At 45.6% G+C, this 26238-nt stretch overlaps 1 protein-coding gene across 5 annotated transcripts in view; it reads right to left on the bottom strand.

The window, feature by feature from the left end:
• Positions 1–3254: 3254 nt before the first annotated feature.
• The window catches only part of Arhgef33 (Rho guanine nucleotide exchange factor 33), a 56475-nt gene continuing 33491 nt past the window's right edge, over positions 3255–26238 (bottom strand). Inside the window, exons 9-16 of one of the 5 annotated variants that reach the window (XM_032908825.1) lie at positions 24942–25025; positions 23702–23785; positions 20755–20903; positions 19682–19846; positions 17390–18221; positions 9871–10010; positions 5057–5131; positions 3255–3341 (exon numbers count right to left, since the gene is read on the bottom strand). In XM_032908825.1, the coding sequence (XP_032764716.1) occupies positions 5080–5131; positions 9871–10010; positions 17390–18221; positions 19682–19846; positions 20755–20903; positions 23702–23785; positions 24942–25025 (1506 nt within the window). In that variant the 3' untranslated portion in view covers positions 3255–3341; positions 5057–5079. Of the gene's footprint in view, positions 3349–3788; positions 4169–5056; positions 5132–9870; positions 10011–17389; positions 18222–19681; positions 19847–20754; positions 20904–23701; positions 23786–24941; positions 25026–26238 lie in introns of those variants that run through there. The other 4 variants (XM_032908827.1, XM_032908828.1, XM_032908826.1 and 1 more) reach the window with 4 other exon arrangements.

The following is a 26238-nucleotide window of genomic DNA, read 5'->3' on the forward strand; positions in this document are numbered from 1 at the left end:
GAGCCACCATGTGGTTGCTGGGATTTGAACTCAGGAACTTTGGAAGAGCAGTCGGTGCTCTTAACCACTGAGCCATCTCTCCAGCCCCTACATGTATTTTAATAAAATTACAATGTGTGCTGCTTATTACATAGGAGACAAATGTAGGAATACAAAAATCTCGTCTAGGTAAACGTAAATGTAGCTCTGTGGATCCTATAACCCCAAATAACCCTACTCTAATGGGACTGATACAGTTCCAGGTATCTGGGGATCATGGTGTCATCACTGAGATGACATAAAGAGGGGGTGGAGAAGCCGTCAGCTACCACAGAACTCCACTGAAGGAGTTTCACTAACGGTCTAGTTTCGATCTCAGGTGAGCCGAAACACTTACAAGACGGAATAGCTCAGCAAAAGGATCCTGTAATCCACACAGCCCTCTTCCTCAGAGGGTCCAGTTCTGAACGCAGAGAAATGAGCCGCTCCTTGCTTGGACTTGTATGCAGATCCCTCAGGGCTGTGAAAGTCACTACTGAGATCTCCTGGCCTAAGACAAATCAGCTCATCACACCGATCATTTCCTGCAGACACCAGTGGTCAGAGGGCTGGAGGCCAGGCGCACAGCAACTGTCTCACCTTGACTTTGTTCCTAGTTTTATGTCAAGTATCCCACGTCACTAAAGACCCCGCCTCCCCTTTCAGTTTGCAGTGCCATCCTGAAAGATTATAAAATATGCCAGGAGAAAAGGGAGTGAACTATCACTCTTTTAATTGAAGTTTTGTTTGTTTGTTTGTTTGTTTAATATTAGTGAGAATGGCGTGGTTTATTTAACTGATTTTGAAGACGTCTGTATCTTACTTCTTTTCTGATTGGCGTTTTCCTTTAAAAATGTGGAGACTGAACTGACAAGGCTGAAGTTCTACCACACGCAAAGTGGAAATGATTTATGGAGCACAAAAAAAGAAAAAGGCACACCTTGCCCTTGAGAGGACTTGCCTTCTTAGTAGGAAGGTAAGACAAATATCAAGGGGTGAAGTAGTCACACCACACAGGACCTCAGGAATATGAGGGCTTAACCGGGATCTAATGATCAGCACAGCAGGAAGAATCCAAGCAAGGATGTGAGGAAAGCAGGACTGAGCTGGAAAGTGCATGGCTACTGGCAAAAGGAGGAGTCTGGTTTAGTTATTAGTTTGTGCAGAACCGCAGACAGCCAGAAGACTAGAAGCCCTGCAGGGAGTGGCCCTAAACAGTGACACGGAGGTCTTGGGAATCTGAGCGTAGACAAGAGCTGAGTTTCACTAAACTGCGCTTGGTGATAGGAATGTGCTAGGGACGTGGGAGGCAGTGCTTAGAGGTGGGTAGGTGTGCACTCAGTCAGCGTCCAGCTAACCGCACACAGGGACCCAGAGCGGCAACATTACTATTAGTTTAATAATGTACCATGGTGGTCTGCAGGTGTGGACGGGGTATACTATCAAAATAAAATCTGAGAGGTGTGTGATATTTTAAAACTTTCTAGTAACCAATTTTGATGACAAGTGGGTTATGAAAGGAAGAGAATTCTTATTTTTGTTCATAGTTTAGTTGTTTAACTCTTCATGCCCGGTTGATTTGGCATTGCACTTTTAAACACTGCCCAGAACAATTTTAGCCTGATAAAAATCTGATTTCAGAGGTCTGTTAACTCCCAGGAAATGAAAAATCTTAGCTAGCACTTAAATATTGAAACTCCCAAAATTCGGTAGTAGTCCTTTACATGTTCCCCATATTTAATTGTACACTAATACGTGTGTTCTCACTTAATCACTGGACAAGAGAAAGGTGGTCATACTTAAAAACAAAGCATCCAACAGAGCATTCCTACAGAGGCACCATCTGAAGGAGTCAGTGTGAATACTGAAACTGTGTAAGCAGCTGCCTTCCGCTGGAGTCAAGTAGTTTAAACCTTTCTGTTTCTTCCTGTTACGAAGCTGGTGTTTGGGGCCTACTAAGGAAAAGGATGCTGGCCATCTGGGGCATGTTTGGGTTCAACAGCCCACTTGATTACTCCAGAGCCAGGTAGGCCTCTCTCAAGTAGGACTTAGTCTTCTACTATGAAAGGGGCTATGATAGCTTCTTTGCTCCCTCCTAGGAGACTTGAGTGGTACATCCCTGAGGTTTCATTCTGACCTGTGTTGGTAGTAACCACCATGCAAATGTGACCATCAAAGAACTGGTGCTGGGGTCAGTGTCAGCCTAGACTAAAGGAAGCCTTGGGGCTGGGGATGTAACTTAGTGTCTGAGCACAAGATCCTGGGTGCATGGCCTCTGAAAGAGGATGTGGCTGAGTCAGTTTTGCTCCTGGTCTGTGTGGGCTTAAGTGGGTCTAACACTCATCTACTGGATCTACGACTGTTGCAGTCCCAACACAGCCCACACAAAGAAAATACTTCTTTGTTTTTTGGCCACAACCCTGTTCCCTTTACTGATTTCCATAACCATAGAATAAGTTGAAGAGCACTGTATCTTTAAGTTTTGAAACTTCTTTTTTTTTTTTTTTTTTTTTTTTGGTTCTTTTTTTCGGAGCTGGGGACCGAACCCAGGGCCTTGCGCTTCCTAGGTAAGCGCTCTACCGCTGAGCTAAATCCCCAGCCCCAAGTTTTGAAACTTCTAAGTCATAGTTTAAGGACAAATTCTTTAGAACTCTGATTGGTACACATCAAATTTGGTTCTATTAATCCTATGCCGTGAAGGATGTTATAGCTGCCTTGAGGTCTGCAAAGATAGGAAGCAAGACACAGTTGGACCCTCACATAGAGTGTACTAGTCTAAGCACAGTGGGATGAGTTCATGAACTAAGCATTAAAATCCCTAGGAAGCACAAAATCACACCCATGCTAAAAAGGAACATGCTTATTACTGTACTTGGGGAATGACTTCAAGGTGCAAGGTTTGTTCTTACAAACATTTATTTTCCTCCAAATTTAATATGTTTTCTTTTCTGTAATGATGTGGAAAGTCTTCATTTCCCTTTTCCCAAGTGTTGAGGTTCATAGAGCCAAGTCTTAACCGTACACTAATCTTCATCTCTTCAGTATCTTGTATGTTGATTTAGTTTCATATGTAAATATTTATATTAGTTTTCCTTAGGGATTTATACATTGATATATATATATATATTCCTACAGAGATATATACAAGCTTTTACCCTCCTCTTACCACTCGACAATACAACTGTAAATGTATTTACACAGCTGTTCCTTGGTCAAGGTCATTTGCAAGAGCAAGTCGGTTTCTGAAGAAATCTTGTTTGGTGGGTGAAGGATCCATTGAGGGGTTCTCATTAGTTTTTTCCCTGTATTCTGATCCACTGGACCTAAAATCTCAGCACACAGATAAAGTACAGGTTGATTTGGTTTTAATTGTCTTCAAGTATTTATCTATCCAAATTGTTTCGCATTGTAAAACAGTTGCCTCCTAGACCTGGAATCATTTTTACTCCCCTGGATTTCAAAACTTAAGATATGTGCATCTAAACTTCGCAGTGAACACACAGAATCTCTCTAGTGCTTCATGGGGGCTACTGTGACAACTGCCTATGTCAGTGTTAGTCACCGTGTAGGACACTGGAGCAGGAAGAAAGCACAACAATATCTATTTTTGATTCAATGAAATAACTGTCCACAGGTTACCAAGGCCCTGAAATTCAAATGGTTATCAGGGGCTCTTGCTTAATCTAAACATTACATTACACACTCTTGCTTTTGCTTGTTTTCATTTTTAAAGGAAAGATTTATTGAAACCAACCACACAGATGCTACATTTGGTAGAATGCAGAAGTCAGTACAGTTATGTCAACCACCGCAAAGGAAACCAAGACTAATGGGTAGTTAGCCCAGTCCGTCTGAGTGCCCAGTCCGGGACGCATTCTTCCTTTCTCCTGGTTAGACAATCCATTCCATTCTGTACCTTCTCCAGTCTGTTCATGTCAGAAGTCCTAGAGGGAGGAGGCTTTCTAGAAATAATCTCGTATGCAACTAGACTGAAGCCCTCTCACTAGTTTAAACTTGGAGCTTGAGTGGGTAGAACGAGCTCAGGAACCGAGACCCAGTGTCCGAGTCCTACTTAGGATGTATGAAAGCGGTGTTCCAGAGCCCGTGCAAGGGAACAGTTCCTCCACACACTGCATCAGACGAGCTTTCCCTAAACACAAGTGCAGGGTAACTTGCCTCAAGTCCTCACACTGTCATTGGGACACTCACTATTTTTGTGTCCTTGGTTTTTTGGGAGATTTCTGTTGGTTACTCTTTTGGGGGGGGGTGAGGGGCTTTACTTTGCTCTACTTTGGTAGTACAGGGGATCAACCATAGGCCCTCACACGAAAGGCAAGTGTTCTACTGCAATAGAAGCCCAGCCCGAGTACTTGTTATTAATAAGTATTGCTATTAATTATGAATCTGTATTTATGGAGTTTGTTGGGAAGAATTCAAACATCCTTTTCTATTCTTCAAGTAAAAACACCGGCCCTACAGAAACACTAAAGACATCTGGAAACCTGATAAATGGACTAGATGTTTTTATTTTTCAATTTGCTAAAAGAAATGAAGCCATAGCTAGCTAACATGCTTTTACTTCTGGTTAGAAAGGGGTGCATTCCTACTACATCCTATAGAGGGAAAGAGTCTGATGGGGTAAACTTCTCTTTTCGGGAATCAACCTAAACTCCCTAGAAACAGACTCACGACTGCCCTAAAACTCCAGCTTGCTTTCAGCTCTCAGAACTACTGCCTCCCTCCAGGTCAGATCATCCCTGATTGGCATATGCCCCAAATGTTAGTAAATTACATCTTGGCCATTCATTCTTTCCCTGTCTTCTGCTATGTGGGAGCCTAGAAGCCCTTCTGGTTTAGGGCAGGAGGCAGGAGTTCAATTGCTGTTGTCTATTTTCAATTTTTTCCCTCACAAGAATTTCTCAGCGTTAGTCTACGGTAAAGCCTTCGCTTCACACTTTCCCTCTAACTCACGTCTGATCTCTCCAAAGCCCAACACGTCATACTTTTAGGTTCCCACATGCAACTGTTTGGAGTTTACCTGGAAATGGGAAAGCTCTGATGTCACCACCAGCCCCAAGGACCACAGAAATCTTCACCAGTTGAGTTCCCATTTCTGAAACAAATGCCAAAATCGCCCTGTCTAGTTTCCATAAACTCAGCTCAGACTTTTTTTTAAACTGCTCTTCTTACAAAATGGACCTTCCCTTTGCTTCCAGTACAGATGTCTACATTTCTGAATGTTAATTACTAAGTAATTAAGTGGCTAACTTACTAATTGTTTTCAAAATACAGAATTCTACTGCAGCAATGATCCCAAGCTCATTTTCACCTTCTAGAAACAGTTTTAGCTGACTTTTATAGTGCTCAACATACTGTAGGTATCTGGACTCTTCCAGAGGTCTAGCATCAATAAGCAGGGGAATCGCCCTGCAGAATCTATGAGAAGGAGATGGTATGTTTTCTTTTTATTCCCTTTCTTTGTAAAACACACAGAAGGCTTCTGAATACCCTACACAATTTTGGCAGACTGCAGGGCACATCTAAGCAGACACTAAAGGGACAGGCAGGGACTCTCTGGAAAGGGTACACTGGCTGTCAATATATCTTGACACATGTTAACTTGACAGAAATGAAAATGGACAGAAACAGAATGAACTTGTTACTAACTTCCTTCAAGGGACAGCAAAAAAGAAAATTGCAAGCTGGGTAGGTCAGGAAGTGCAACTTTGCAGCAGATAACCCTGAAAGTCCTGGAGTGAGGAAGAGAGGCACATCAAGTGCCACAGAGTCTCCAGAGAACGGCTGGGCTCTGATATGAAAGACTGCCTTCCTTGAAGGAGTCAGGGCATTCAGATGCAGAGGATAGGAGGAGGTGGGGAAGCACCTGTCCTGATGGTGGAGAAAGTCACCCATTGCGTCTACAGGGTGACGAATAAGATTCTCTTAATATGTGATGTAGATTATAACTTGCAGCTATGCTCGCCTTACACTGAACTATAAGCTCCAAACAGGCAGCAGTTATTTCTTCTACTTGCTTTGTGCTGGGCAGAACCTGGTACACTAAAGGTTTAACTGACTGACTCGGATGACTTACTGAGAAGCATTCCCAATCAGAGCTGGTAATCTCATCCTTTTAAAACATCCCCTCTTGAATTTGAAATTTACATAAGAAAACTAAACGAGGTAAGACAGAACTTCAAAGTGGTAAAAGGAAGAGTGGGCTTGGGATGGGTGTTAGGAGGTAGAGAATGTGAATATAAGAGAACCAAGTGACGTTAGATTTCTGCCTTCTGTTCTATGCACTGCTCCACAGGGAGGCGTATACACTGTGGGAGGACACCAAACAAAATGGGGCTCCCTGACAGCCCAATATCCAGGCTGCAGAAGGGCTCCTGACCATGTGTGATGAAATAGATTTGAAGTGATGGGTGGGGTATGATAGCTGGACTAGAAATAATCATATAAATTACAAAGTACTGAAAAGGAAGTGAAGGGGTGAAAAATATAGTCAGCATTCAGAGCCATGTTCTTTAGCTTCTGTGCTCAGAAAATGAACGCTCAAAGTGGAGGCTCCGGGCTGCTCACCTGCCTTACCTGGTGTCTCCTCACTGCTCTGCCCAGCTCAGAGTACTTACTCCCAAGCCTAGGAGTCAGACACAAAGATGCGAAAGCATTCGCCTCAGCTTTGATGATGGTCTGGATTTAAGTCTTTGACAGTGTCATATACACTCTTCCAGGGGGAAAGTCTAGCTTTCGTCTTACTCTAAGGGAGGAGGGGTAAGGGTTGGCCATTGCTATCAGGTCTGTTCCTAACAGGTAAGGGTCACATTTAAAGTGTGTAAGGTCATGTAACACTCAGACTTTAGTTAGTAGTCTTCCTTCTGACCAGCTCTGCAGAGCTTTCGGGGATCTATGATCTGGTATCTCCCCAGGGCAAATGCGCCTGAGATGGAAACAATAAAAGGTTACCCTTTTCCTCAAATATCGTGGGCACTTTTTCAGAATTTTTTTATGATGTCAACTTGACTCTGCCTTTTGAGTCCTTGTGGGCATGGGCACTCGGCCCTCCCCGCCTCAGAGGGAAGAGAACCCTTTCTCGGGTTTTCTGTTGCTTGTGGCTCCATGCCTAGCTTCATCCCGAAGCAGCACTCTGGGTGTGTGGGGCCACCAGCCAAACAAGCCCCTATGGAACAAAAAGTGTGTCAGTGTAGAGAGGACCGAAGCTCGGAGCGCTACAGGGGAGAGACCAAGCCCCAAGCATGACACGGTGGCTCTCCTGGGAGGCCAGGCTCTGAATGTTCCAGTACCCAGGTTTAGCTACTTAAGGTCACCAGGCCTGCTGCCAACTGGTTTCCTGACACACAGAATGGTTTGACAGTTCTCTACCTGCACCTCCTCTTTTACAATAACCTAGGTTCGTCTTTAGTAATCTCCATATAGACTCCTCTAGAAGGGACAGTTTATCTCTCCTGTTACACATCCCTGGGTTCAGAGGGCAGGTTCCTGTGCAATGGCTGGGACCATGCCATTCGTGGTCCTATGTGCATGTCTGGAATTGTGCACACACACAAGAACGGTGTATTCCCATCTGAGTTAAAGGCGCAGGCCCTTCTCTCCGTGATACCAGACAGGAGTGTGGTTCTTAATAGACTTTCCATGGTCTTCAGACGAAAATGCCAGAAGAGACTATATTGAACTTGCTTCTTTAACCCTTGCCACTCCCCAAGGACTCCCTAAGCACACAGCTGTAGTGAGGCCGCCTGCACGGTGCTAAGTGACTAGACCAGGCCTTCTAAGCCAGGAAAGTCTGCCAGAGGAGGGCTCTCGGTGGCCCCACCGTCACCTCCACTCAGAAAATACTGCACATTCCAAGTACAAAGGACAGAGCCATTACTGTGGATAGTGGTGTGACTCGTGCAGACTCTAAGGAAGGACTGAGAGAATACACTGACCTCTGTCCTAAGAAACATGTCAGCCTTGTGGGGGGTGGAGGGGGCTGGAGGCAGCTAAGCAGGGTGAATCTGGAGAGCCACAGCAAGTAATCTGCATCGTACCAAGGTCCGTGGGGGCAGGGAGCTCGAGCAAGATTAAAACCTGGCCTTCTATAATATTAAAATTATAGGCCCAACAGCACATGGTTTGGGGCGATGTAACTAACTATTCAGACTGCCCACAATAAATACAGCAAATACACAGACTAGAAAAGACCCTAATTTCTTGAGCAATCTCCCACCCAGTGTGGGAGCACTTTTCAGAGAACCCATCTAGAATCATCTAGCTTCTATTTCAGACAACCCACTCACTGTCCTGCGTTCCCCAGTTCCAGGGTTCTCCTCCTCTTCCTCCTCACCTCGGCTAGAGCTGCTCCCTGGATAAAGGGGCAAATCTCCTCCCTGTGCCCCGTATGACTGACAGGGCCTTTCTCCTTTAACACCTCTTCGATAGACAGGAATGTGTGAAGGAACCAATGGCAGGGTTGGTGCTCAGTCGTTATAAATGATACTCGGTGACAGACAATTGTTTCTTTTGGGAAGCTTATGACTTAGAAATTATCAACAGACTCAAACAGTGTGTATCCTTAGGAGTGTGGAGTTTTTCAAAGGACTTAGAACCTAAACTCAAGTTCACACTGGGAAGTTGTCTACTTCTTCTCGGTCATGTCATCAGCAGTTACAGACCAAGAAAAACCTAAATCCATAATCCTAGAGAGGGAGAAACAGTGCTTCTGCCTCAGTCCCTACATAAGGTGGCTTGAGGGTCCAGCAACAGTCATGCATGCATTAGGTTGCCTAGCAAAACTGGAAGGAGACTGTAGGGCTGTGGTTAACTGCATGGAAGGAGACTGTAGGGCTGTGGTTAACTGCATGGAAGGAGACTGTAGGGCTGTGGTTAACTGTAGAACCGATGTTCTTCTCTCCTCTTCCTCCTCCTTCTAGTAACAACAGGCAAGGACCAACAATCAGATACCCACTAGTCCCAACATCACCCTCCCACTGCAGGAGAATTAGACAAATCATTAAAACAGAGAGCCAACTGCAGGCTTTCCCCCTTCTTCTATCAAGACCAGTATCTAAATCAACCAGTAACTCTGCTTTCAAGGAGAAAGTGGTTTCCAAAGGCAACAATAACGCCTTCATTTAGTTTTTCTCACAGTTAAAAAATAGACTTGAGGCTGACTTAAAATGATCTCTACTAAGAGGAAGTAAATAGCATGCAGATCTCCCCAAGGGAGAGGAAGGCAGGTCTGAGGTCCACCCAGGCAGGCAAAGGCTGGACTGCTGAGCCACTTGGGGTCACGTCTCTCTTCCTTACTGGGGCCTGGCCCTACCTCCCAATCTGCAACATGACACTGGCCACAATGCCTGCTGGAATACTGCTTCACGCCACAGTAAGACTTAGAGAGCACGAGCACCCGTCTAATATGGACACTCTGAAGTCTTCAAAGGGACCTGAGCAAAACCCACTCGATCCGGGAAACCCTTAGGGAGTTATCAGTGTGCGTTTCTAAGAACACGGATAGCGAGGCCCATGTGGGCAGGAGTGCTGAAGAACACTTTCCCCAGGGGGAGGAGTCTCACTCAACACCAGCTCCTCCCAGAGAGGATCACACCCTCTCAACCACTGGCCAGGGTAGCCCTCTGTTCATTCCTCTCCAGGCAATGTTAAGACTGAGGAGGAAGGATTTTAAGACACAGCGGGGGAGCTGTTTGCTTCTGTTCAGAAATTGGATACAGACACTAAATTTAAAACAGTGGTGTATGACCAGGCTACTTAGCAATTACTACTGTTAAAACCTCAGGTTCCTGTCAGAGGGAAATGAGTTAAACACTGTTTTATCCAAGGGCTACTCACTTCTTTTTAAAGAGCTTGCGGAATGAGCTGCGAAAGCCCCCTTTCTGGTCTTGCCTGGGATTTTGATCGCTGAAAGAAGTCTGTTCACTCTCTCTTTCTTCCTTTGGACAGAACCGGGTGGCATCCTCTAGGTGCATCTCCTGGAAACACAAAAAAGGAATGTTTTTTCACTCTTTTCCGGGAAAATCTGCCCTGGCTGTGGGACTGTGGCTTTGCCACTTGGCTCTCCTACTCCCAAGTCTACCTGTGGCAGGAGAAAGCTAACCCCACAGGTCCCCTCTGTCCTGCTTTGCTTTCTATCCGGGTGATTGATAAAGGCCATGACCCAAAAGCAACTGGGAAAGATTACACTTCCAGGTACCAGCCCAGCACCGAGGGAAGTCAGGGCAGGAATTCAGGGCAGTAACCTGGAGACAGGAACGGAAGCAGAAACCACGGAGAGACAATGCTCATTGCCTAGTGTCCCCGGTTTGCTCTGACTGATTTAGAACACCTGCCTGGGGACAGCGCCCCTCCCCCCACACACACCCTGGGTCCTGGGACCGCATCCTCCTCTATCCACTAGTCACCAAGAAAATGACTCTAAGGCCTGGCTACAGCCACCTGATGAAGGCCTTTCCCAGCTTAGGTTTTTCTTCCAAGACATCTCGAGTTTCTACTAAGCTGCTAAGAGATTATCCATGAATACGTTCTTCTTTTTTTCCTTTTCTCTGTGTGGGTATTTTGCCTGTTCTTATGTCTGTGCACCACGTGCATGCCTGGTACTTATAGAGGCCAGAAGAGGGCACTGGATCTACCAGAACTGGAGTCACAGATAGCAGTGAGCCACCGTGTGGATGCTGAGAATTGATCCTGGGTCCTCTGGAAGAGCAGCCGGTGCTCCTAACCACTGAGCCATCTCTAGGGCTCCCATAGATATAGAAAATAAACTTTGTTCTGGCATCAACTGTGTCTTGCTGAATAAGCCAACACTTGACACCTGACATTGTTGGGTATGTTTCTCTTTCTACAAAACAAGAAAACTTAATATTAAAGGTCTTTGTTAGTGTTGTTGTTTCACTGTCGAGGGAAATAGAGATCAATTAGGATGCTCAACAATGGAACCATAATTTTAAAATTGTGTTCATAATTCTGTATTTTATGAGGTTAGAGGTCAGAACTGTTGAGAAATATCAGCTCATGTATCTAAATTATAAATATGCTTTTTCAACCTATTTATGTAATTCGATCCATATTTAGAGTACAATTAAAAATAAAGATACTTTTTGTGCACTTGTTTATTTTCAAATGTGAGCTGTATTATCATGTGCACATACACTTAAGTGCATACATAAGAATGTATTACGTATGTACAAAAACTTATATCCTGCATGAACAGAATGTTTATCTTGAAATGACTGTGATTCAAAAAGATCTAAAGCAGCTGCTTAACTTCGAAAACCCTGTGTTATGGTTTGTATATGCTCAGCACAGGGAGTGGCACTATTAGAAGGTGTGGCCTTGGTGGAGTGGGTGTGTCACTTTGGGTGTGAGCTATAAGACCCTCATCCTAGCTGCCTGAAGGCAGTCTTCTGCTAGCAGCCTTCAGAGGAAGATGTAGAACTCTCAGCTCCTTCTGCACCATGCCTGCCTGGATGCTGCCATGCTCCCACCATGATGATAATGGACTGAATCTCTGACCCTGTAAGCCAGCCCCAATTAAATGCTGTCCTTTATAAGAGTTGCCTTGGTCATGGTGTCTCTTCACAGCGGTAAAACCCTAACTAAGACATAAGAGTAACCAGTACATCTGGTACCAGGACTAGGGTATTGCTGTGATAGTCCTGGCCACGCTTTTGTTTGGAAGAATGTGAATTTGAGGATTTTGGATTCAGGAAGCAGTGGAATGCTTTAAGTGGGACTTAATGGGCTATCCTAGAAGGAATACGGAAGACTTTATTGCTGTGAGTGATTTGAACTGTGCAGACCTGGCCCAAGAGGTTTCACAGGAGAAGAGTTTCAATCTGTGGTGTACACACTGTTCTGCGGTACATTGGTAAAGAATGTCACTGCTGTTTGCCCTTGTTTGAAGCATCTACCTGAGGCTGAGGTAAAGAGATTTGTATTAATTACATACATTGTCAAAGGACATCTCAAGTCCAGCAGAGACTTTGTTCTCTGGTTAGGTCTCCTGGAGAGCATTTTGAACAAGTGTAGCAAGCTTAGAAAAGAAAAATATAAAATAGATGGCATTTAAGGGGCACCAGGAAGTGAAACGGTGCTGAATCCTGTGTTCAAGAATATTATTTGAATTAAGGGAATAGTGACCTTGGGGCAAGATCCTACCCAGTTAAGTTAGGTCCGGGCATGACAGTACAAGCCTTTAATCCCAGGAGGCAAAGACAAGCAGACCTTAGAGTTCAAGGCCAGCCTAGAACACAGCAAGTTCTAGGTGAAGAAAAACTTAAGTCCAAGCTTGGTGGACCACACCTTTAATCCCAGTGCTTAAGAGACAGGCATGCAGATCTCTGAGTTCAAAGTCAGTTTACAGAGCAATTTCCACGACAGCCAAGCTTAGGCAGTGAAGGAATTGGGAAGCAGAAAGCTAGGATAATGGAATAGAACAAGGGACCATGTTCCAGCCCCAGCAAGCAGCAGAAGTCAGCGGCTTTGGCCATGTGGCTCTGGCTTTAGGGTCCAGAATAAAAGGGACTACTGGGACAATTGATGCAGGTTAGCTGGAGCTAAGAAATAAGTGGTGATTAAAAGACCAGAATCACTGAGGTGAAATCTTCTGGGAGTGTTTTCTGAGAGCAGAAAGAGGCTGTGTTCCAGAGATAGCCAAGGTTGTACCTCGTGCTGCAGCTGCACTTGGTAATGTGTGAGAGTCACCCGGGTGGTACTGGTTTTGAAGGCATGAAGGGGCCATGGAGAGCAGCTGAGGCTTGGCACTGTGAGAGGCCATGGAAGACCATTGGTGAAGGTGCATTGCAGTTGATGGTCCAGGACTGAAGGGGTCATGCAAAGGAGTTGAGGGTTGGCACCCTGAAGAGCGCCTATGAGAGGCTACTGGTGAAGCCTAGTTGTAGCAGAAGAGCCCAGTATACTGGAGATGCAAATATCATGGGATGACCACCAAGAACAGCAGCAGCAGTGGAGTGGATCACCTGAGCTTAGAGTGCTACAGAGGGCAGAGCTGGAGAAGTGACATCAGCCCTTAGGAGGAGCCAGGATGATCTGTGTGGATCCTGGACACTGAAACAAGAAGCTGTGACATTGACACTACCTTGGTGGACCGAAGATGTTTGAGATGCCAGAGCCTTGGGATACCTGCGGAGGAAAGCTGCTAACAGGGAGTAGAACCAGGCCAGCGGAAAGAAGTTTGTTGCAGTTAACAAAGATGAAAAAGGAGTTGGGTATCTGAAGACTGCCTTGACATCAGATATGGAGATGCAGGGTTTGGAGTTTGCCCAACTGGTTTCCTGTCTCGCTTTGGGGATTACAGTTAAGTGATTGGATGAATTCAGAAGAGACTTTGATCTTTGGATTTATAACATTGCTGAGACGGTTATAGACTATGGGGACTTTGAAAGTTGGACTGAATGTATTTTGCATTATGCTATGTTTAGGTATGGCTCCCATAGACTCATATGTTTGAGAGTGGAACGTAATGGTTTGTATATGCTCACACAGGAAGTGGCACTATTAGAAGGTGTGGCACTCTTGGGAAGTGTGGCCTTGTTGGAGTAGGTGTGTCACTGTGGGTGTGGGCTTTAAGACCTTCATCCTTAAAGCTGGAGATGGCTCAGCACTGGCTGCTCTTCCAGAGGTTCTGAGTTCAATTCCCAGCAGCCACATGGCGGCTCACAACCATCTGTAATGGAATCTCATGCCCTCTTCTGGTGTGTCTGAAGACAGTGACAGTGGACTCACATACATGAAATAAATAAAATCTTTTAAAAATAAAATACCCTCATCCTAGCTGCCTGGAAGGCAGTCTTCTGCTAGCAGCCTTCAGATGAAGATGTAGAACTCTCAGCTCCTCCTGTACCATGCCTGCCTGGATGCTGCCTTGTTCCTGCCTTGATGACAATGGACTGAACTACTGACCCTGTAAGCCAGACCCAATTAAAGGTTGCTCTTATCAAAGTTGCCTTGGTCATGGTGTCTGTTCACAGCAGTAAAACCCTAAGACACCATAAAAAGTCAAAGCAAAAACCACCACCAGGGCCCTGCCAGTCCAGCTGGGTAGCTGAGTGCTTGTGAGGACCAAAGCATGGGCAACAGGTTTTTCTAGGAAACACCTAGATCTGACTTTGAGAATTTCACTTGGGGTTGTAGCAGCGGACCTGAAAAGTCTCTGAAATGCCACGAAGATTCCTGACTTAACTATGGAGACTAGTGTCCTGGTGGTTTAGTGTAATGTTTCTCAAAGTACATTCCTGGCACCCTAGGACCATCCACACTTACTTTCACCTAGAAACACAGATTCTTAAGCCCCATCCTGGAGTCTCTAAAGCAGGAATCTCTGATGTATATATACTTGTTATGAAAGCTAGGGGTTTCAGGCAGACTTCTGCCCGATGCACTTACTGTTTATATCAAACACCCATGAATCTTACATAGTAACTTCTGATTCAGTAGGTCTGTCTACAGATTCTGGATTTTAGATTAATGCATCCACTACTATGTCCAAGACCACATTGTGGGACGTGTCCACAACAAGTAAGACAAGGCTATATCCTGCTGGCCTCCACACCTGGTGGAGACAGGACATTCCAGACTGAGAATTTTGGAGACCTTTGGAGCAGGAAGGGGCTTGTTTTTGCCTCCTATCAACTGTGGACCTCCATTAAAGTGATCTTTACCTCAACACCAAATCCTTCCTTCAGGAAAATCATAAATTGTTTAAGGAAAATCTGTCTGTGGAACCATGGTCTTGATATCGTTCATCGCTATAGCATTTCATACTTTAGAAAATGTACTGTTAAACTACTGTATTTGGCCTGATCTTCATAACCCTATGAGGCAGATAGGATCACAGGACAACTTGCAAGAATCAGTTTTCCTTCCACATCTAAGTTCTGGGGCCAAATGGCATGTCCTCAAGCATGGCAGCAAGAGCCTTTATCTCCTGAGCCATCGCTAGCCCGAATTTTACAATTTTTGATTGCATGAGTTTGAGTTCAGGCACACAGGTGCCAGGGAGCCTCTGAGGAAGTCAGAGACAATCCTTAAGGAGTTGGTTCCCTTCTGCCATTTATGGGATATGGGCCAAAGTCAGGTCTTTCAGTTAGTACATATGATGAGCCCTCTTGCTGCCCACTAAATGTCTTACTTTTTATATAAACTTATTGTTATGTGTATTGGTGTTCTGCCATGTATGTCTGGTACCATGTTCATGTCTAATGCTGGAGGGGACCAAAATGGGACATCAGATCCCCTGGAACTGGAGTTATAGACAGTTGGAAGCTTCCATGTGGGTGGTGGGAATTGAACCTGGGTCCTCTGGAAGAACAAGTGCTCTTCAACACTGAGCCATCTCCCCAGCCCCCTAAGTATCTTACTTGCAGAGATAAGAAAACTGCAAGCACAGAGATGCCATGGGAATTGTCTAAAAGCAGGTAGCTGTTTGGCAGCACCTGGGTTAGAACCCAGAGTGCCTACTGCCCAATCAGACACCTTCTGCGGTAAAGCACACTGTCTTCTCTCTTGACTCTCAATAAAGATGACGAAGACTGGCTTTATGAGGCTCTCTGGCCACATGGCTGGGGGAGGGGGTCGTGTAGAGTAGATTTGAAGAAGCAGGACGGTTTTGCTCACCCCAACTGACCCTTTAAGGATACAGTTTTACAGGGTTATCTTTTGCAGCTGAAGCCCCAATCATATCCCCACCTTAAATATAGATATACTTAAGCATGCTTGTGTTACATGCACAAGCACAAACATGTATGTTACATGCATATGCACAAACATGTATAACCACGCTCAGCCCCTTCTCGCCTGAACTCTGCATGACTCTTCCTTGGTGTCTCTTCCTGACCAGACTCGTGTCTTCCCATGTTAGGGAATGCTGGAATATTATTACTTAGAGGTTTGTATAGTAAGCAGTCACAAATATATTTCTTATTCTTTGCTTCTCAGATACAGTATTTGTTGTTTCTAATATGTTTTCCCCTGATAATTGTTACAATTTTCAAATTTTTCACCTGAGTTAGGGCAAAAGCTCACTTTTCTTACGAACATTCTTTATAGCAGAGTGCACTACTTGAAAGATTTTGGTGTACGCCTCTGCCTTTTCCAGTTTGAACAGGTATTATTAATTCCCTTCTATTTCCCTTCCTAATAATGTTCAAGATTATCTAAGATTGTCTCAGAAATTTTGCCCGGCAGAATTTTTATAGTTTGGAGACAAGAAATCAGAGCCAAAAGAAGAAGAAAAAAAATCTCAGGACTCCTGAAGAATGTCGGGGGCTTCGCTAGACCACAGTATTGGGTGTTGTTTCCCTCTGCTGTTTAACTCCTGGAACTCGGGTGCGGCAAACTCCAGCGCTTGCCATGATCCATAACCCTCCTGTTTCTGTGGCTTTCTTTCTACCTTCCCATTAGGCCGAAGGAAAAACATACCTAGCTATTCTATGCCCAGGTATCTTTTCTTTAAAGGCTCACGACCTTATTTCCCACCCCGCATTGTGTAACCTCATCAACCCAAGAGGGTTTTACCTCTCCCTCCTGTAAGCCCCCAACCCAGGACACCGCAATTCTGTGTGCTAAGCATGTGTCTTGTGGGACATTCTGCACTGTTGATTTCGGAAACTTCGGCAATCAGCACAGAGAGCCTGGTACACAAGTATTGTGTTCACTGGAAATTAAATGTGTCTGTAACCATCGATCTAACCGACTCTCTTGATGATGAGTGGAACGAAAGGGTGGTGGCACAGGTAAGCGCTATCTTGTCAATATGCTTAATCACTTGTTTTTGTTGCACTGAAATCTTATGTGTCTGCCCATGAATCTGCCTCTTCGTGGTTAGTAATGGAACATACTTTTAAATATCCCAAGGCTTGGAGACACCAAGGACAGATATCAAAATCCCTCAACACTCCTTGAAGCTAAAGGCGTTTGAGTCAAGACAGTCTTTTCTAAAAAAGCAAGGGTTCGCTTTGCAACAAACTTCGAAGTCTACATTAGTCCTCCCTAGATATTGGAAGTGGCTAACACACAGCTCTCGGAGTTTTGTACATTTAGTCTAGGAGGTGCGTCGGGCAGACCTACAGCCTGTAAGATAGAACAAATTCGTTCACTCCTTAATTCATACTCTTTGTGTGCGTCTGGGTGCCTGCTCGCCCTCTCTGCCTTCGTGCTCTCGCTGTGGTATACGCCCTGCCACTCGCCTTCGAAGGCCACAAGGGCCAGATCCTGTAACCACTCGTGTGCTGGCTCCGCCTCTGCCTGCTCCCTCCCCTCCAAGGGAACCGGGACTGGCCCTGAGATCTAGGCCCGGGGCGCCGAGGCGGGCGTCGGCTGGGTTTTACTTTACCCTCCTTACTTCCAAATAGGTCTGTTTTTCGCTTTGGGACCTCTGTTGGGGGAAGAAGGTCCGCGGCGCCCCGCGGGAGGCGGCGGCGGCGGCAGCGGGGCCGTGGGATGCGGGAGCACGCTCGACCTTGAGCGGCGCGCGGCCTCCGCTGCTGCTGCGCGTGCTGTAGAGGCGCGGGGCCACGCCCTCGGCGGGCGGCGTGCGCGGGAACTCCTTGAGCGAGCGGCTCAGCGGCTTGGCCTTCCCGTGTGCCTGCGCCTGCGCGGCCTCCAGCTTGTAGGCGCCGCTGCTGCTCGCCGGCGACGTAGCGCTCTTGGGCAGCGGCTGCAGCGCGTGTTCGGGCCGCTCAGCCTCCATGGCGAAACTGACGGGCCGCAGGAAGCAGATGTCCAGGCTGGACTCGGAGGAGGCCGGCGAGCAGTTGTCGAAGAGCGCTGGCGCCTGGAAGGGCTCCTCGTCGTAGGGCGCGGGCAGCGCGAAGATCTCTCCCCCGTACTCGAACTCCTCGTAGCCAGCGGGCACGAAGCCGCGCGCGTCGGGCAGGAGCTCCGGCGGACCGCGCAGGGAGCGCTCCACGTTGCCCAGCGGCTCGGCGGGGGACGGCTCGAAGTCCATCTCCGGGATGGCCTGCAGCGGCCCGGCGAGCGCCTTCACGTCCTGCTCGGCCGCACAGAACTGCGCTGGCGCCAGCAGGCTCTCGGGCCGCTCATGCTTTCTGCCCTCCATCTCCCAGTCTCCTGGCTTCCCGGGCTGCATGCTCTCCATGAGGCTCTGCTGCTGCTGCTGCTGCTGCTGCTGCTGCTGGCCTTTCTTCGCTGGGGCCATCAGATGTCTTTAAAGGGGGGAACAGTACAAAAGAGGCGATCAAATACTGCTGAGCTCTAGCCGAGCAATCGGCCAGAGGCCAGCTTCTCTCCTCATCTCCCAGGCACCTTCGTGGGTTAACTTAAAAGCTCCACAAACTGACTGCGGGTCTTTCTCAAGAATCCCTAGGCCTGCCTGAAAGAGTGGAAACAGCGGCCAGGAAAGTCTGAGTTTCCAAGCTCAGTCACTGAGACATCACATGGCCGGCAGACAAAGGCTGTCACTATCACTTGTCTGGTGGAAGGTCTGAACCTCCCCGCCACCAGGCACTGTCTCAAGGCATCTATCTCTTTTCAATATATCTCACTTCTTGCTGTGACAGAGTCATATAGAATACTGGGAAGTGAGCTCGATAACAAGCCCTAGATCTTGGCACGTAAACAGTTGTGTTCCTGAATAAACTGTTTTACTCTGGATGCTGATATAGAGGATAAACTCGTGAAAACTTTGTAATTCTGTAATAAATGTTTTCAAAGTTTTGTGGCTGTAAAGCATCTTGATTGTCATCTCAAGCAACCCACAAATCGATGTGAGGTAAAAAACGACCTGAATTTGCCCAGCTCTGTAGTTCTGTTGGCTGGGAGCACATAGCAAGCTTTACAGTTTAAAAAGTGTAGGACACCTGTTACTTAGGACCTTTGTTTTTGCTTACCTGCTAGACAGCTGTAAATGAACTACTGCATACTGGCCACAGTGGCTATTTGACTTAATTATATTTTAATTCTGTCAGGACTGTATATGGATGCACGTGTGAATACTGACACTGAATATTTTAAGGGCTTGCAAGGCTGACCTTGAAACGTAGGAGTTCAAATTTATAGATGTGAAAAAAATGAACAGGCTTTACATGAATACTCTAGTCTGGAAGAGTATGATGACAGCCATAGTTTGGCCTGGTTATAGTGGAGATCTCCCCCTCTATTTGTTGTAGGTGAAAGAAAATATTTCACACTACTTCAAGATCTGAAGTAATACACAAAGTGAGTTTCTACTCTCCACCTCTTAGTACTCTTGGTTTTTTGTTTTTCTTTTTTTTTTTTTTTAATTTGAGAAAGGCCTCTATTATGTATCTCTGGCTATTCTGGAACTCACTCTGTAGTCCAGGCTGGCTTCGAACTCAGAGAGCCTCTGCCTCTGCCTGTCTCTCTGCCTCCCAAGTGCCACCTGTCAGCACTTTCTAAATCTGCCCCTTCTTTCCTTTTTCTGGGATCCAAACATCTTGATGAGCAAATGCTTGGTGGTTACTATGGAAACAATAGGGCCAGGGAACTCCATCACTTGTGTTGAGTGGTTGGAGTGGAGTGAAGGGAGTTGGAAAGAAAGGGTGGAATTCTGCAGAACTCATGTCTAATCCATGGCAGGTGCTTACCTATACACATTGTCTACAAGGCCAATACTGTTAATGTTTCCATAGCAACAGATGCTTACGTGACAGCAGGGGCAGAACTGGGAGTGGAAGGGTAGGGTTGGAGCATTTCTTCTGAGTGGATCCCACTGTCTCGGACAGCCTCCTGGCCTGCAGTGGGGGAAGCATCTTGGCCAGCATTGGCACACTGGGAAGCCAGCCCTTTGTACAGCTTTGCCATAGATGACCTAAGAGAATGGAAATAATAAATCTGAGTTTTTAAAGTGTAAGACTGGCTCTCTGGATACAGAGATTATGCTAAGAAAAATAGATTTGTCTCTCAGATCAAGCTTTCTATGAAGGCTTCTCTATCCCCACAGCCCTCTATAAGCTAAACTGCTTACATAATGGCTGACAGTTGGCTGAAAAGAGATTGAGGATCCAGAGTGGGACTGAGACACACGATCAGGAGAGCACAGGGTCAGGAGATAGCTGTCTTTCTTTTTTTTTTTTTTTTTTTTTGGTTCTTTTTTGAGCTGGGGACCGAACCCAGGGCCTTGCACTTCCTAGGTAAGCGCCTACCACTGAGCTAAATCCCCAGCCCCGGTAGCTGTCTTTCTAGATGGAAACCCCCAGAGAAATGATAATGTTCTCCAGATGGGTAGGGATGTTTAAGGAGACCTAGCCAGGTGGCGCCTACTCAAACCATTTCTTCAGACTGTGAAATCTACTCAGACACATATACCCCAACACTTTTACCCTCACCACTCATTAACGCCTAGCCTCTTCTTCACGGTCTAGCCCCATGTGACAAGGTTATGGCTACTTAGGTCATCGTGATACATACACTGGGTAGAATAGTACCTAACACACGACAGGTGCTCAATAAATGTTTATTATATCAATGCACGAGACTGTATTCAGACCATTAAATCTCAATCTTGAGCCGGGAAGGCTAAGGCAAACAACTTAAGAGTCCAAGTGCTTTTCTTGTAAAGTTATTTCCACGTGTGTCCCTCCTGTGGCCAGCCTCCTCTTCCCGTCCCCACCCTTCCTTTCCAACTCCCTCCGCTCCACTCCAACCACTCAACACAAGCGATGGTCGGTGCCCTCTTCTCAGGCACCTCTGTCAGGTGTGGTACCGTCACAACCTTACTTTTTGAGCTTTTTCCGTTTCTGGATAAGCAAATCTTCATTGCACTGAAACAGCAGGGTATAGTGAGAGATAAACACTCGGAGGCGCTGGACACACACAAGCAGGAGATAGTAGTCGGGGTGCTCCTGCTCCGTGAACTTCAGAACATTCTGGATTGGAAAAAGAAAGGAGGCAGCGTTGTACAGTTAGGCTGAGCTACTGTGAGTGCTGTACCCTTCAATCTAAATGACTGGCTCAAGCACATGCTTCATCTAGCCAATCGGACGGAAGCTCGACCATTACATCAAAAGAAGTCATTCTGCCTATTTTACTTGAAATGTGACGGAATGTAATTCCATCCTGAAAAGTTAAAGACCCAATAATTAGATGTATGAAATAACAGGCATATTCTAATGATTATCAGCTCCAAGCAACACTTACAGGAGTCGGGCCAATAATGAGAATGACAGGCATGACAACAGCTTTGGGATGGGCAGAGGTGGATGGTGGCCCCTCCCATTACATCAGCTGATGCTACGGTTTGGACGTAGTTTATCTCCCTACGATTCTGAAAGTTTAATCTATGGTGTAATTTTTTTTTTTTGACAGGTGTGGAACCTTTAAGAGTTGGGACCTAGTGAAATGTGATTAGGGGCTGACCACTCTCATGAAGGAATTAATTCTGGTTTTATAGACTGGGTTCTAATGAGGAAAAGAAATAGTCACAGGAAAGTAAGCCCAGGCATCACCCCTTTACTTCTCTTTCAGACAGTGTGACTGATTATTTTTACCGTTGTTACCACTGCGTTTACCACTTGGGGGGGTGGGGGAGGTCACTGGAAACCAATGCTAGCACCATGCTTTGGGCCCTCCAAAACTGTGAACCAAAATAAACCTCCTCCATTTAAAAAATACTCAGCCTCAGACATTTACATTTACATTGTTATAGTAGTACAAAATGGAATGAAAGATCTTATATGCTACAGTGAAATATTAGTATGACTTAGATTGCAAAGCTAACATTTAACAACTATATAATTGACTTCTTGCTATTAACAGGAGCTAAGCTCTTTTATATTCATTATTTTTTTAGTTTTTAATCACAACCCAATTAGATAGGTACAGAAATTACGTGTATATAATAAAGAAGGACACTGAGATACCAAGTTCAGTGATCTCCTTTAGGTCTAATAGTGACAGAAGATTTGGATGTGAACTAGAGAGTAGCAGGCCTATTTACTTGGTGTCTGCAAGACCTGGCCTTCAGCCCAAGGTTTTTGTCTATTAGGTGTGTTGTCGTGAACACGATATTGAGTCTTCTTTGGTACTCTATGTCCTTAGGAAAAATAGTAACAATAATGCCTGCTTTGTGAAAGTGTTGAAAGGACCCATAAGATAGTTACTGTGAGAAAATGATTTAGGACCTGAAGCCGTATCCAGGGGGAAATCTCAGTCCTGATTCTGGGCTGTTTCTAGCTGAGGTTAAGCACAAGCGTTTCTAAGATTTATCACTGAGTTACTTAAGCTCAGTCAACCCTTAAACCTGAACAGCTGGGTAGCAGGAGGAAGAGATGCTACTAGAAAGAGGTTGTTGGGCCCTCACCTCCACTTCCTCTACAGGCCTGCAGGCTCTTAAAGTATGAATGAGCACTGTATGCTGGAACCCTGGACCCAAGCCAAGTTGAAGCAATCAGGATAGTATGAGTGGGCAGGAAAGCAGAACTTAAGAGGCCAGAGATGACATTCAGATGGTTGTAGAACCAAAGAGGAGAGGACTGGATTAGGTACTTAGATGCTATCAAGAGTGTTTATAAAAGATTCTAGAGAGGGCCAGCAGAAAGAATGGAAACAGGTGACCTCGGGAGGAAGGAGGGTGGGAGGACCCTCTAGAATGTACCAGAGACCTGGGAAGTGAGAGACCCTCAGGACTCAAAGCAGGGGACCCTAGATGAAAGACCCTACAGCAGGGAGAGGGAACGTAATGAAACCACTTCCAGCAGAAAGACAGGGCATCAAGTGAGGGATGGGGTTGCTATCCCACGGACAAGACACTGACCCATAATTCTTCCTGTCTGCAAGAAAAGCAGGGATGGAAATGGAGAAGAGCCTGAGGCAAAGAAGGTCCAGCGACAGGCCCAAAGTGGGATCCAGCTCAAGGAGAAACCCCAAGACCTACACCATTACTGAGACTATGGAGCACTCACAAAAAGGGACCTACCATGACTTCTCGCAAACAAGCAGCTTACAGAGTCAGATGCAGATATGTGCACCCAACCAATGAACAGAAGCTGCTGACCTCTCTGGTTAAATTAGGGAAAAGCTGGAGGAAGCTGAGGAGGAGGGCAACCCTGTAGGAGGACCAGCAGTCTCAGTTAACCTGGACTCCTGAGATCTCTCAGACACTGGACCAGCAACCAGGCAGCCTACACCAGCTGAGATGAGGCCTCCAACACATACAGCAGAGGGCTGCAGGGTCTGGGTTCAGTCAGAGAAGATGCACCTAACCCTCAAGAGACTGGAGGCCCCAGGAAGTTTAGAGGTCGGTAGACTGGGTGGCGTGGGGACATCCTCATGAAGACATAGGGGGAGGGGATGGAGAGGGAGCGGGAGGAGGTATGGGGTGTGGAACAGTCAGGGAGGGAGGGAGAACCTGGACAGAAGTAAAATCTGGAGTGTAAAATACATAAATAATTTTAAAAAAAGATTCTAGACCCCCAGAAGTGGAGATTGCTGTTAAGGTGGAAGGTACACAGAACTTCAAAGACAGGTATCATAAATCGAAATTTTCAAGAATAGATCTTCTTCAGTCTACTTAGTATGGTGTGGTACAGTGTAACCATAACAACCTAAGCCGTGTGAATACTTCTTAGAAATATCAATGAGTCCTTGTGCCTTTACAGTATTTATTATTGGAAGCCAAAAATAATAGTTCAGTGTGTAGACTGCTGGCTTGTCCAGCCAGGCTCACCTGCAGGTGTATCAGATATTCAGGGATGCGCTGTACTATGTGGAAAAACAGGGTGTAGATATCCGACTTAATCTCTTCATCACCCTGCGTGAGAGAAACGTGGAGTCATTCTTCAATGTCCTTGTCAGCTCAGCAGATAGAACACCAGAGATTCCACCCACCAGGGAGGAAATGCTTATTTCCCAAATGCTTTCTTCTCAGAGGGCATCGTGAGGCTTTGACCTCTCACTGGAGAGGCCCCTTGTTCAGGTACATGCCCAAAGGGCAACACTTCCCCAACAGGGAATGTAACATATATTTCTTTTGAATTGATCCAAGTTTCCAAACTCTCCCTTCTTTCCCCACCCTCCATAGAAGCAGAAGTAGGCGTTCAGCAAGCTGCACTTAAATTAACGGACTAAGGCTTTCCCGCAAGTCATCTACTAATAGGCTCTGAGAGTGAACAAGAGCCCTTCAAGAGTGGGGACAGGCCATTAGAAACGCTTAGAAGCAGAAAGCACGATGGACTCCCCCTCTGTACCCTTCTCTTCCTTTTCCAGACATTCGATAACGCTAGCATGAGCCAGTCATTTCCAGTTGCGAGGAGTCAGGGAGGTGAGAGAAAAAGTAAGAGAAGCCTCTCGTCTCCTGTGAGAAATGGCTGCGATCAGCCTTAGGCCTCTGACCTCTGTTTTCCTGTTGACTTAAAATAACATGATGCGGGGTTGGGGATTTGGCTCAGTGGTAGAGTGCTTGCCTAGGAAGCGCAAGGCCCTGGGTTCGGTCCCCAGCTCCGAAAAAAAGAATTAAAAAAAAAAAAATAATAACATGATGCACATGTGGATGTGCGTATCAACCACCTAACATCGCTGAAGTGGCCATGCTTTAAGGGAATGGGATAGAGGCAATTTACGATCTTCTAGCTTGACAAAGGACGATTCGAATCCAGTACTGAGAGTCATATTTTCTGAGGCTGAAAACAACCCACACGGCACCTAAGCTGCATGCTGACAAACTCTGGGATCCCTATCCGCTTTGTCTGTAGCCTAGTGTACTGGATCATTAAAGCCCTGCAGACCACAGCAATGGCTCTGATCCCTGAATGGACTCCTTTAACCCAGAAGAGGGCATCAGGAACACGTTCAAGACTCCTCAGCCTGGAAGAGAAGCTCACAGGGCACGTGCTGTCCAGGTGGATGACCAGCAACATGATATCGACGGTGTGTAAGCAAAGGTCAGCATGTGCATAGAGTTAACTCACCTCCTTCAGCACCACAACGTGAACCAGTGAGATGCATTCGGGTAAATCCCTCAGGTAGGCAACATAGTAATCCAAGAAATTATTCTTTAAAACAAACACAAAAATGCATGGTAAGAACCTGGAAATAGGAATGACAACATTTTTTACAGTGGCATGAGCATAAAAAAAGGAGAAGAATTCAGAGAAAATTTAAAAATTTATTAACTATATTCTACATTTGCTTTTGGAGGTTTTATTCACCTTTTTAAAATAAAGATTTGTTTTTATTTTATGTGTGTTAAGTATTCATCTACACACACGTGGTCCGTGTAAGTATCTGGTGCCCTCAGAGGTCAAGGTATCAGATCTCATGTAATTGGAGCTATGGAGGGCTGTGTGCCACCATGCTGGTTACATAACCAGACCCCAATCCTCTGCACGAGCAGCGGCTCTCAACCTTTGAGCCGTCTCTCCATCCCCTTATTTGTCTTTTAAAAGTTTTTTTTTTTTTATAAATTTATTTTTTTTTAAGATTTTATTTTATTGTATATGAGTACACTGTAGCTGCCTTCAGATGCACCAGAAGAGGGCATCAGATCTCATTACAGATGGTTGTAAGCCACCATGTGGTTGCTGGGATTTGAACTCAGGACCTCAGGAAGAACAGTCAGTGCTCTTAACCACTGAGCCATCTCTCCAGCCCAAAGGTTTTTTTTCTTTTGTTGTTTCCTTGACATTTAGATGTGCATGAGAGAACACAGGAGTTCAAGGTCATCTTCAACTACGTAGCACATTCAAGGACAGCAGCCAGTGACCCACGAGACTATGTGCATAAAAATAGTTTTGGTTTTGAGATAAATATTACTACAATGTGGGAACCAAAATGCAACAGTTCTGCCTTCATAGCAAGAGAGTAAAAAGTACTGAGAGTCAAGTAAGCTAAAGTATTTTCCAATTGTTAAACAATAAAATACACTTAACAATAATAATAATAACAATAATAATGATGATAGTGATAATAATAATAATTTTGTTTTTGGAGGCGGGGTTTCTCTATGTATCCCTGGCTGTCCTGAAACTCAGTCTGGAACCAGGCTGTTGACAAAGATGCAGGCTAAAACTGACTAACTTTAATTGCCTCACCCAACATTTAAAAATAAGAACCTTTTACATAAAATTCTAGATCGCACTCAACTCTGGCCCTTCTTCCCTAAATAATAACTGGAAATATCTGAGCAGCCATTCTTTGCAGCTAAACAAACACAGCCTACTTCAGCCGGTTCCAATCAGAACAAACCGCTTCACACTCAACTCCGTG

Source organism: Rattus rattus, chromosome 7 (assembly GCF_011064425.1).
Source record: "Rattus rattus isolate New Zealand chromosome 7, Rrattus_CSIRO_v1, whole genome shotgun sequence".
Lineage (NCBI taxonomy): Eukaryota > Metazoa > Chordata > Mammalia > Rodentia > Muridae > Rattus > Rattus rattus.